Source organism: Pituophis catenifer, unplaced genomic scaffold, assembly GCF_029215685.1.
Source record: "Pituophis catenifer annectens isolate HBS135680 unplaced genomic scaffold, rPitCat1.0.hap2 SCAF_2, whole genome shotgun sequence".
NCBI classification, from domain to species: Eukaryota; Metazoa; Chordata; class Lepidosauria; order Squamata; family Colubridae; genus Pituophis; species Pituophis catenifer.
Window position 1 is genome coordinate 170,995,728 of NW_027256882.1, and position 13,205 is coordinate 171,008,932.

A 13,205-nucleotide genomic window follows, 5' to 3' on the forward strand; every position below is an offset into this window, starting at 1 on the left:
TTCCATAGTCAATAGCTGAGGGAGAGATGGGCCAAGATTTTTGTATAGTACATAGTACCATGAAATCATGCCTGCAAAAATATGGATTACAAAGTGGCAGTAAACAGATTTATACATTTTACTACTGCCATCTAGTGATCGCTTGGATTTTGCAGTTCAGATGGCATAGGCATATGTAGCAGAAAATTCTCTCTCTCTCTCTCTCCCTCCCTCTCTCTCTCTCTCTCTCTCTCTCTCTCTCTCCCTCCCTCCCTCCCTCCCTCCCTCTCTCTCTCTCTCTCTCTCTCTCTGATGTGTGTGTGTTTGTGTGTGTGTGTGTGTGAGAGAGAGAGAGAGATTTTTTGAATTATTGTTGCCTCTTGACTGCCAAGCCCCTACAATTTTCTTGCCAATATTACAAAACCGATTTGCCCTTGCCTTCTTCCTACGGCTGAGAGTGAATGATTGACCCAAAATCAATCACCTGGCTTTGTTCTTAAAGCAGAACTAGAACTCACAGTCTCCTGATTTCTAGCCTTCTGCCTCAACCACTACTCCAAGCTGGTTATCATAACTATATTTTAATCAGTCTTATGTTTCGGCTTAATTTGTTTTAGCTGTTTTAATTTTTTACATGTTTATTTATACAGGGGTTGGAGGGTTGTTTTTTTTTTTGTTTGTTTGTTATTTTGACTTGTGAGCCACCGAGAGTCACGTATGGGAGAGGGGCAACTATAGAAATTGAAATCAATCAGTAAGAACAATATTTTTATCTGAATAACAGTTGGCATATTCTTCCTTTGGCTTCATTCCTGCAGTTTTATCACATTGCCATTTGTCCTCCCTGCCCCTACCCCACTTTTGCTGGGGCAACCAGATTCGGGTTGCTGAACTCCAGAGAAATAGTTGCATGGGCTACATGATCACAAAGAATTGAAAAAAGTAAGTTCTATGTCCAGATCTGGTAGCCTTAATTATGCTTAAATACAGGAAGCAAGCCCAGTTTAAGAGGTAGTCAGAGAATTCTATACTCTTTATTTGTAGCTTTGCTACCATAATATTAAACTTTCTGATTTGAAGAGTATATTTAGGTTTAAGTTAAGCATCTCAAGTAGTGTTCTCCAACCTGTTTTCCTCCATGCACATGTGGGGTACAGTTCCCAAAATTCCTCAGTCAATATGGATATTAGTTGCAACTTCTACTAATTTTAGTTCAACACATCTATAAAGGTATCAACTGAGGAAAGGAGAAAATAGGTGTAATCCATGGATGTGATGAGAAAGGTAGAGAATGATCTCTACCTTTTCAAATTATGAAATGCTACTTTTCACAAACCATTCCTTGGGGGTGGGAGGAATTAAAAACAAAAAAAGCAGAGCAGAAAAAATATTCTGTTTCAACTGGTTCCCTCCTATACCAAATGTTTAAGTTCCAAAACTGGATATTCACTCCTTACTTAGAGTCTGCTAGGGTCAATGTTCTTCTGACCTGAAGCATTTTCTCATTTTACCTAATTGGAAGAAATAACTAATTATGGATGTGAGCTTCATTTAAAAAAAAAAAGTTGATCAAACAAGCCTCCATGGGTAAGAAAAACAATGTCTCACTGGAAACAATCTGCTGTATATTCTTGATTTCTTGGAATAGCATACCTTTTTTCTCTGTACATCATGAACATTGAATGCAGAAAAAGAAACTAATAATGATTTCCCATGTATTCTATTGTAACGCTCTCTACATGGGGCTCCCATTGGGGTGCACCCGGAGGCTCCAACTGGTGCAGAATGCGGCCGCACAGTGGATTATGGGAGCGACTGGGCGCTCCCATGTGACTCCCATGTGACTCCTCTCCTGCACGAGCTGCATTGGCTTCCGGTGGACTTCCGGGTGCGCTTCAAGGTGTTGGTGATCACCTTTAAAGCGCTCCATGGCTTAGGGCCGGGGTACTTACGGGACCGTCTTCTGCCACCAATTGCCTCCCACCGGCCAATTGTCTCCCACCCCTCAGGGTGCTGTCGGCCAGACAATGTCGGCTGGCGACCCCCAGGGGGAGAGCCTTCTCTGTGGTGGCACCTACCCTCTGGAACAATCTACCCCCAGAGATACGAGTGATCTCAGACCTCTGGACTTTTCGTCAGGCCCTTAAAACCTATTTCTTTCAGTTAGCTGGGCTGTCCTGATTTTATGGTGGGTTTTTAAAATTTGAAATTGGTTTTAAATTGAAATGTTTTAAATTATGGACCAAACTTATTTAATTATTTTAAATCTATTTTAACTTTTGTGTACAAATGTTTTACTTTGGCTGTTCACCGCCCTGAGTCTGAAAGGAGAAGGGCGGTATAGAAATCTGATAAAATAAATAAATAAATAAATAAATTCCTCAAAAGGCAAGTTATAATGAACTTCTAAAGACTGTCTCTGTTACATCCATCAACAAAAGTGGATCTAGCAGTTCAGGCGTCTTACATATTTTTGGTTTCAGTTTAAAAAGGCTAAACCAAGTGCAGCTTGAGTACAAAGTGGGTATCGAAAATATGTAAAAAATCTCATTAAAAAAATGTTTCCATTTGGAGCAATTAACTTTTTGAAGACAATTGATGAAGATATGGATGCCAATTAATTCGGAAGCCAAAAGTGGTAGGCTGCCCAAACCGATATATTGAGGTTAACTTTACCTACCAAAGTAAAATATACTGTTTTTAAATGACTGGTTATTGCTGAGGAGAAAAGAGAAAATTGTGTGATTTTGGCTTGAGGGTACTGGTTGAAAGGTAAGAGTGATTTGTTTTTGTTTTGTTTCTGTCCTGCAAGAGTTTCTGAGCTATTGGGAGTCAGGATTACTTTATCTGAATCATGGCAAAGTGGAATTTCATCAATAGTATCTCTAAGGGGCATAACCCACACATATTTTTCCAATCATTCAGTTATGTTATGTTCAAAAATGGGTGTATCCATGACACTCAGAATGTTGCTGAACTACATTTCCCAGCATTCTTTTCATATTGGCTGATGCTACTGTTATTTATATTTCATCCACATCTGAAAGGCCGCATGTTCCACCCACCAGTTTAATGTTTTCATCTTTCGCTAGCAAACTTGATGGAGAAGGCAGTTGGCAGATGCCCAGGAGATATGGATGGAAAAACAAGAGATTAGCTTAGACACCGAAATAAATCACTGACATTGAGCCTGGAAGTTGGTACTAACTTCAAAGAATTTCTCTGCCACTAAAACTCTGAGATTATTGTCTGGACAATTTTATTTTTGAACAAAATTTGTCATCACCGTTGCATCCAAAGTTCACTGCAAAGGAATGCTTACATGTTAGAGCTTCTTTTCTACAGCATTTATATAGCTGCCCATCCTTCAGAGCTGAAAGATATATCTACATAATTCTCAACATTGTCCTCCAAACACTTTTATAAAGTTCTGATAGTTTGTATTGGCTACATTTATGCAGGACTGCAATTGCAAAGAGGAAAGGATGATTTAGTGTGGACATGGATGTTACATTCGTTTGCACGTTCTTAAATCACATTCATGCTCTGAATCAACTTTTCTACTCTGAAACTGTATATATGACCTCTAGGAATTCACCAGGGCCAACATACAATAGCTGGTAACATTTATCTGCTACCTCTGACTACTTGCAAACTAATATTTGCCAACATCTGACAATTGACATGCAATAGGGGTGACATTCTGAGGAACAAATTTGACTTAGTTCTAAGAGCGCATTGTCTACTTTTATACCCAGCTTTATCTGTGATTAAAACATCTGTATACGCTGTTGTTGTAAAAAAAAATCATAAAACAGTTTAGAATTAAATTCAAACAATTAGATATTGATAAAAGCATGTATTCAAATGTTATGTAAAACATACAAAACAAAATAAGTAGTAAAATAAAATAATAACAGAGTAAGAGCAAGGGTTTTTTTTTTTAATTAAATTACTGCAGCATTTCCCCTGGGAAAAGTACTGGGTTCTGAAGCCAGATTTTGAAATAACATTCCGAGATCAAAACCCCAGTTTCAAAATGCACCCACTTTCTCTTTTCCACCAAAAGTTTATTTTATCTCCTCTTCCACATGCATTTATTATATTTCTATTCTGCTTTTTCCTCCCCAGATGTTCGGGGAAGGGTATGTGGTTTTCTCTCCCCTCTCCACTTCATTCTCAGAATAACTCAGCGAGGTGGAGAGATGGTCTGTGACCATCTCTGTTGGCTGTGTGGGAATTTGAACCCCGATCACCCTGGCCGACGCTCTTTTTCCAAAAGTGCTTTTTAATTTGCTCTGGCTGTTTCTGTTTGCCTGTCTGCCCGCCTCACACCTATGTGCCTCCTCCTTTCTCAGCCGCAATAAATCCAAGAAAGAAACGAGCAGGCATCTTGTCTCGTCTCGTCTCTCTCTCTCTCTCTCTCTCTGGCCGTCGGAACAGCCCCAGCCTATTCAAGCAGAAGTATAAATCCAAGCGGAGAGCATTAGGCAGGGATGAGCCCTCCCTGGTAAATCCTCCCCATTCCGCGCTCAGCAAGAGTTTGCTAGGAGGATTAACCCACGTCTTGTTCTCAATCCCGGTTTATGAGTTTCCCCGCTGGCTGGGAGGATCCTGTGTGTTTAAACAACAGGCTAATTAATCCTCATTTTATTACTTTCTCTTGTCAAGTGGCTAAAGAGAAGCTGTCAGCTCGGTGAGCCGCCCCACTCGCGTTTGTTTAGCTCCCAAATTACTTCATCAGAACCATCTGCTGCAAACGTCTTGGCTGGAGTTATTGATTTGTCTATTCAAATGCCTCGCTATGCCAGGAGGCGAAGACATTAAAAGAAAATTTTAGGGTCATGGATCCAGGGTAGTGCTGTTTTGTTATTTATGACAGGGAAGGAATGCCTCTCAAACTGACAGGTGGAGTTATGGACAGAATCGGTTTACAAACCGTTTGGAATTAGAGAAACAGGCAGGTTTTTCAGGAATTCTCCGATGCCAAAACTGGGGGGGGGAGGGGTGTTAAAGTCTTTAAATTTGCAGGAAGAAGAAATAAAATACAATCGGGAAAATACTTTGGAAAAGCACATTTTATCAATTATGGGTTTTCTCTGTTTTATTTTAATTTTTTTTTCAACGAGGCATACCATACTTCTTTCTATTCAACATTGCTTTGATTTCACTTTTTTTAATGAAAAAAAATATATCCACATCCCATCTGATCCAAAGCTGCTGAATAACAATGCAGTGTTTCTTCAATTAATTGCCACAATGGTTTAAACCCATTTTAGTTTAGTAAAACTAAGTCTTGATTATTCAAAGGGCAAGTTTCAACATCATTTGTTGTTGCTGTTACTGCTGTTTCTAGTTCAAACGTAAATTTATTCATTTCTGGCTGCAAAAGAAGGGAACAAATTTTAAATAATTTTACAGTAATCCTCAACTACAAGTGATTGCAAGAAAATGTTCCAGGAACCTTTCAGGATGATAGGGTAGGAAGAGATTTCTATTGCTTTCTTCATCTTCCCATTGTAGCCTTCAGCCCTCTTGCTTCTTAGTGGTCTCTCATCCAAGCTCTAGTAACCTGGTCCAATCTTCCTATGATTTTTAAGATCAGCTATACTAGACTAGATGCTGCCACCTAGCTGGACATGTGTTCAATTTTTAAAAGTGAAGGAATTACAGTACATTTGAGGGATGGTTCCTTAAAATTGTTCTCACTTCTAAATTTGCCCCGTTAACTGACTTCAGGCTGAGATATTACATCTCCTTTCTTAGGCATAAGCTGCCTCAATATTTTACATACCTACTAAGAATAATCCTTGTACTTTTTATGTTACAGTACAATCTAGGTGTTTTTAAATTAACTGAGGTTGTAGAAGTTTTGCCAAATTAATATACCTGAATAGTGGAATGAATTGAACTGAGCCATGGAGCACAAGAGAGAATTGCCTCTCAATCCCAGAGTTAAAGTAGAACATGCAATTGCACTGAAGTTGTGACACAATACAGTATTTCAAGATTTTGCCACCAAATGGGAGACTGTGTGTTTCCTATGGGCTGTAGGTTGTCTGTGTAGTAGGGCCCATTGGCAATCAGATGGGAAAGCTTGTGTAAATTGGAAAAAAAAAAGAGCTTTAACTTTAATGCAGCTGATGTATCAATACAATATAAGCATGCAAACTAGAAATCTAAAAGTCTGCAGAAGGGAACGCGATGTACTGTAGCAACTTAGGTTGCTTCATCAGCTTCATGCCTTATCGTCTTTATTGCTTTGCCCCAATTCTCTCTTCTCCCCTGCCCCCTCTTTTTGGTCAGGCTCTTCCAGACCAAATGCAGCGGCTGCCTCAAAGCTGTGGCTCCTTCTGAATTCATCATGCGGGTGCTGGAGAACGTCTACCACGTCCACTGCTTCTCCTGCTGTGAGTGTGAGCGGCGGTTGCAGCGCGGAGATGAGTTTGTGCTGAAGGAAGGGCAGCTGCTTTGTCGCAGCGACTATGAGAAGGAGAGAGAAATGCTAAGCGCCATCAGCCCTGCACCCACTGAGTCAGGTGAGAGAGGAGGGACCACAGGGTTCTGCTCAGTAGAGTTAAAAGAATGACCCTCAACATGCGCAGAGAGACCCTTTTCATCACCTTGCGTCCCATAACCAGCTCCCAGGCATCTAAGGCCACTAAACCCTCTGTGGACAAATGAATATCCAATCCTGTTAGCTGGTTTCTTATTTCCAATCAAAAAACTTGCACAATCCTGAATATACAGTGTTGCAGGAGAAAATCCCCATTGATTCAGGAGTTCCACTTCCAAAGAAGCCAAATGTTAAGATTCACTGTATCCAAATTCCTACTGTTATGCCCAGACTGAAGAATTCCACCTTCTTTCCTTGAATTCTATCTCCCTAGTTAATGCTAAAAGGGCTGATTAAAATATAGCTGGATAAAATTCCTATACCAGTGATGGTGAACCTATGGCATGTGTGCCACAGGTGGCATGCAGAGCCCTCTCTGCAGGCACGTGAGCCGTCGCCCATCTCAGCTCCACTGCGCATGCGTGCGCACCTCCCACCGGTCAGCTGATTTTTGGTTCTCTGGCACAGGGGCAGCGCACATGCAGGAGATGCATACGCATGCGCAGGGGTCTTCTGCACATGCATGAGGGTGGGAGGGGGTCTCATGCACATGCACGGGGGTGGGGAGCATGGGGGGAGCGGTGCGCCCCTGTGTGGCAAAACAGGGAGTCACACGCACATGCACAGGGGTAGCGTGGGGGGGTCATGCGCACATGCATGGGGCGGGGCATGCGGGGGGCATTGCATTATGGATGTGGGCATGCACATGTGTGATCCCCACCCACGCTCCCCATGCTTTTTGGCACGCGATAGCAAAAAGGTTAGCCATCGCTGTCCTATGCCCTCCAGGGATGGAAAGAGCAGTAGGATATGCTGGAAAGCTATAAGAGTGAAAAAGGCTGCACATGTCAAAGTTGCTACACAGTTATGAGAAGGACAGGTCTGTATCTCCTTTCCCCATACATCTTTCTCCAGTTGCCCTGGATATTACAGTCATCATCTATATTCTGGGGATGTTAAGAGCCAAACTATCTAAGGACCATCATGCTTTAGAACATCTGGATCTGAGCCAAGCATCAGAGTTATTGTGGTTGGGCACCTGAAAAAACCGACATCTTTTCAGAGGGCCCGTTTTTGACCCACGCCAATTTCTCATTTTTGGTTAGGGAAAATGCCTAGAATCAGTGAACCGGCTCTGTTTTCCTGTAATACAAAATCCCAATTAGAGAAGAGACGAGAAAGTGGCTATAATGGTCTGGGGGAGGTGGGAAGGAGCACATATGGAATCCACATGTGAGGGCTTGCTAAAAACCCCATCTAATTATAAACTGTGCATCTTAGTAGCTAACTGGATTTGAACAACATGAAGCATGCATGTTAAAAATCCTTTAGGCATACACATTAATAGCAAACATACAAATCTTCATTTCCATATGAGAGGCGTTTCTGTTCTTTCATTCTCATGTGGAAGAAGTTGCAAGAGAAGTGGAATGCATGTGAAGAATGTTTAGCTCCTTTCCTGGCTTTGTCTTTATTCCTTTAACAATGGGGTGGGGGGTTTGGAGTGTTTGGCCAAGTCATTTTCCATGTTTCTGGCATCTGTTTCTGGAATAGGCCCATCTCCTCCTTGTCTTTTTAGATCTAATTTATGTAAGTATTAAAGCAAAGTAAGTTAAAGGTGCATTCCACTCTCATGACTTTTGCCACTTGTTCACATGTTTATAGCAGCAAAGACAGGAAGAAGGAAGAAAAGCAGCAGCAACAGCAGATCCCAAAATTGACCCTTAGCCTCTTTTGGGATGCATGCCAAACCATGCCAGGTCCTGATGCTGGGATGCACAGATGTGCGGCTAATGAAGCTTTTGTCCCTGGCATCTTTTTACATTTTAAAAAATTTCAATCAGGGAAAGTTATTCTCTCAATTTCTACATTCAAGACTATCCATTTTGTGGCAAGACCACAGGGTTAAGGTTAGAGTCTATTGTATATTGTCCCTAACAGAATCTGCTTCGAGAAATGTTGTTTGGTAACATCCATTCAGAAAAGGCAAGTTGTTTGGTGAATGAAAGGATGGCTAAACCATCCTTGGGTGTCTTATGTTTTTAGGGAAATAAGGCAGGGAATCCTTCATAATCCATGTTTTCTTTCATAGTGAAGAGTGAAGATGAGGATGGGAGCCACCCACATGGCAAAGGAGGCGAGGAAGGCAAGGATCACAAGCGCTCCAAACGCCCACGCACCATCCTTACCACGCAGCAGCGACGGGCATTCAAGGCCTCCTTTGAAGTCTCCTCAAAGCCCTGCCGAAAGGTTGAGTTTCTTTCTTTCTTTAAAGTGATGCTACCCCAACACAGAGTGGAGGGATGCGTGACCTGCGGTCCTAAGAACATAAGCACTCTAATTTTGAAGCCACGGTTTTTAACAATAGCTAGCAGAACCTTTTCTGTAGCCTATTTGCTTGGGAGAAAGAAAAAAACAGGATGTCAAGGAAAGTAATTCTCACATACTTTAGGCTTTAGTCACAAAGTGCAGATAACTAAATGTTAATAAAAAGATGCAGAAAATATTAATATGTTGTTGCCATCCAGTGGTCTCCTGGCCCAGGTATGATTGTCCTAGTCTCTGGTCTCACCTACTCCTGAATCAACCCCACTCACCCACCATTCAATCCGTAACAAAGTTACACCCAAGGGAACATGGCTCTCAAGAGAAAAAAAGATTTTCCTCCATAATATGTTTCTTCTCAAAGAGGACATCAAGAATGCCTCCTCAGATTCACCACTGTTTCTGTTTTAAGAGCTGTGGTGGTGCAGTGATTAGATAGAATGCAGTACTGCAGGCTACTTCTGCTGACTGCTGGCTGCCAACAGTTTGATTCTGACTGGCTCAAGGTTGACTCAGCCTTCCATCCTTCCGAGGTCGGTAAAATGAGGACCCAGATTGTTGGGGGCACTAGGCTGACTCTGTAAACCACTTAGAGAGGGTTGTAAAACACTGCGAAGTGGTATATAAGTCTAAGTGCTATTGCTGGTTATCTCCTTTCAATTTCTTTCCCTCTTTTTTTAAAAAAAAAAATCATGTCAACTTATTGCTCCCTTCCTAAATTCTTTCCGTTCCTGCCTATTTTAAGAGAGTGGCCAGTTCAACCTTTACCCTTTACTTACTTTACTAGAATGCAAGCAATCTACCACTTCATCCGTCTTCCCATACCTCCCCTGCATACCCCAATCAGACACCACATTCTGTTTTTCTTTCCTCCACTTATCTTAAGCATCGATTTTACTTAACCCAATGACCAACTGCCAAAAAGGGATGATGAGTTTTACTTCCTCCATCTCTAGTAATGTTATGGGATAGTCCAATGTCTCCTTTATCACATTCAAATGCTAGTATTTTAGCTGCCAGATACAAAAAAAACCAACCCTTGCCTGCTCCTGTCTTAAATATCACCTAAGCTCTGGGTCTCTCTTCCCTTGGAAGAAACCCTGCTGCGCCCACATATTTGCTAGATCTCTGATAATACATTGAAAGATGCCACATTTATTTTATTTATTATTTCAATGTTGAGGCCACCCAATTGATGGCTCAAATAAAAAATTAAAAGAGATCAAAATTTATCAAGAGCAAAAGAAGATGGATGTCCAGGAATCCCAAATCCCGCAAAGCCAAGCAGCTAATGATCACGAAAAGGGGCTTGACCCCCATTCTAGGGCAAGGCTTGGGGTAACAACCAAGTCCCAAGCAATTTGCAGAAAATCAGAAGAGAAGAAGCAAGTTTGACTCTCTGGAGATATCATTTCACAGAATAGGAGCCATCACCAAGAAGGCCACTTCCTAACCCCTATAAAATGACACAGCTTAATCAACAAGGCATGGAGTATACCAACTCTTGCTGATCTGGCTGGATAGATACAGTAAAAACATACAGAAGCAGATGGTCCTTCAAGTAACCAGGCCGTATGCCATGCAGGGCTTTAGAAGTTATAATCAGCATCTTGAATTGTACTCAGAAGCCAATTGGCAACCAGGGGTGCTTGAAAAGCAGCAAGAACATATGCATACAGCTGCCTTCTGAATCAACTGTAACATCTTGTTGGTCTTCCAAGGCATCTCAATGAAAACACATTACAATTTGTCACCTCTTAATTGGATTACTATAGGGATGTGGTGGTTCAGTGGCTAAGACGCTGAGCTTGTTGATCAAAAGGTCGGCAGTTCAGCAGTTCAAATCCCTAGTGCCACGTAATGGGGTGAGCTCCCGTTACTTGTCCCAGCTTCTGCCAACCTAGCAGTTCAAAAGCACGTAAAAAATGCAAGTAGAAAAATAGGGACCATCTTTGGTGGGAAGGTAACAGCGTTCAGTGTGCCTTTGGCATTTAGTCATGCTGGCCACATGACCACGGAGACGTCTTCGGACAGCGCTGGCTCTTCGGCTTTGAAACGGAGATGAGCACCATCCCTAGAGTCGGGAACGACTAGCACATATGTGCGAGGGGAACCTTTACCTTTAATTGGATTACTGTAATGTGTTTATATGAGTGGCTTCTGAAGACCATCTCAATCTGGGAATGGGTGCACCTGGCACATAAGGTGAACCTATTTAAAGGCCCTCTTGGCTACAGCTGTCACCAGCAGTTCAAGACAGGTGCCAGAGTACGCACCAGTCTCGCATGGAGAATTGTGACCCCCTTAAAGACTAAAAATGGGGGAATCCCTGGAGCCAGAGGGGTCAAAAAAACCAAGCAATTTAGTCTTGTTGGGATTGAGCCCAAGCCCTGTACTTCCCCATTCAAGTCTGCATAGCTCCCAGGCATTGGCTCAGGACTTTAAACAGCATCACTTGGTCAGCACAGGGTTGAAATGTATCATTGGCTATCATGACTTTAAAACGATGGACCTCATCCAGCAGTTTCATGTAGATGGTAAGCCAAAGAAGAGAGTGAATTGAACCCTGCATCACCCCGTAAGTGAGGGGTCACAGAGCACAACCCACCCAAAGTCACCCTTTATGCAGGGGGCTTCCTTATTGTGACATGAATTTAGCTTTTTAACAACTCCTTTTCTGTTTTCCATGATGGGCAGGTGAGGGAGACATTAGCGGCTGAAACTGGTTTGACTGTCCGTGTAGTGCAGGTCTGGTTCCAGAACCAAAGAGCCAAGGTGAGTGATCATTTCTGAGTTTTGCAATTGAATGACAGTTTTATCTCCAGCCAAACAAGGGGAGACAAACTTCTGCTTACCCTAACTTTGAGCTAACTCATTTCCTAAACCTAGACATTCTTCAACAGAACAAATCCCAAAACAAACACGACTGTTGATGAGAGTTTGGGGGGGGGGGTGTTTTAGCCAAGTACAAAATCAGAATTTATGGTTGTGGGTACCAACTTTATAAACAACCCTACAATCCTATTTGTTTAACAGCAATTTCATCTGGGGAGGAATCACTAAGGGATAACATTTTATTTCCTGTTGTAAAGACATTTTTTTAAAAAAAACTTCCATTGATATTGAAGGCATTTTTAGCTGTTCTTCAGCAACGGCACTCGCGGCATCTCACAAACTGAAAATAACAGACCACTAAAACACTTGCCAGTTTCCGCAGTTTGATTTGTTGTGCACAGCAGCATGTCAGGGCACTCTTTGGCTGATCAGGTAGCCCTTAAAAAGAATGATGGTGTTTGGTGACGGTAATCAGAAAAGATTTCCTGGTCATGAGAACTATTAAGCGACAGAACTGCCAACCTCCTGGACTGACAGGGGGTCTCATCCCTGAAGGTTTTCAGGCAACACTTAGCCTGGATCATTTGGATCAGGGGTCTCCAACCTTGGCAACTTTAAGACTTGTGGACTTCAATTCCCAGAGTTCCTCAGCCAGCAAAGCTTTGGGAGTTTGGGAGTTGAAGTCCACAAGTCTTAAAGTTGCCAAGGTTGGAGACCCCTGATCTGGATGATGTGAGGATCCCTTTCCTGGGCTAAAGGTTCTCCAAGACCCTTTCCAATCCTCTGATTCTAAGTCCTAAGTCCTGGGAGGTAATGGATCTATAAAGTAGGGGCAGGTCAAAGTCCCCCCTTCCCCCCCCAATTAGTCTCCCTTTGTCTCCCAAAGTCCCCCTTTTTCCAATTTCGGAGGACATTCCGTCCTTCCTTCCTTCCCCCCTTTGTTGTACACCCACCCAGATGCATCCAAACACCTCTTTGCAGATGAAAAAGATAGCCCGCCGGCAGCAGCAACAACAACAGCAGCAGCAACAGGAGCAAGAGCAGCTGGGAAATCCCCGTCTAGGGACGGGGAGGGGAAATGGACGCAGCAGCAGACAGAGCAATGAGGACAGCGAAGGTAAGAACATCTCAAGAATAGCAGACTTCCTAGAAATAGGTTGGTCCTCTTCTGGTCCATGCTGGCTTTTCATGTGTTCATTTAGAAACTGGGACCATCTCAGTTTTGTAATTCATCTGTTTCAAGTAGGCCTTTTTCAATGAATTTTATTTATTTTTTTAAAAAACACCTGCATTTTAAAACATACTTTGTGATGGGAGGTGGGAGACAGACCTGCACTTTAAACACGGGTCTGATAAAAGCCAGCTGAATCCAATGGTGGTGGTGGGTTAACACGGGAAGCATTTCAGAAGAAAACTTTCTCCTAGTTTTCTGGAGAGTATAAAGAGAGGA

General features: G+C 42.3%; 1 protein-coding gene across 1 annotated transcript in view; it reads left to right on the forward strand.

Moving 5' to 3' along the window:
• The window catches only part of LOC139310798 (LIM homeobox transcription factor 1-alpha-like), a 90,864-nt gene that overhangs the window by 75,118 nt on the left and 2,541 nt on the right, over positions 1-13,205 (forward strand). The window contains exons 3-6 of the mRNA XM_070935028.1: positions 6,286-6,518; positions 8,688-8,845; positions 11,618-11,695; positions 12,713-12,872. Coding sequence (XP_070791129.1) covers positions 6,286-6,518; positions 8,688-8,845; positions 11,618-11,695; positions 12,713-12,872 — 629 coding nt within the window. The remainder of the gene's footprint in view (positions 1-6,285; positions 6,519-8,687; positions 8,846-11,617; positions 11,696-12,712; positions 12,873-13,205) is intronic.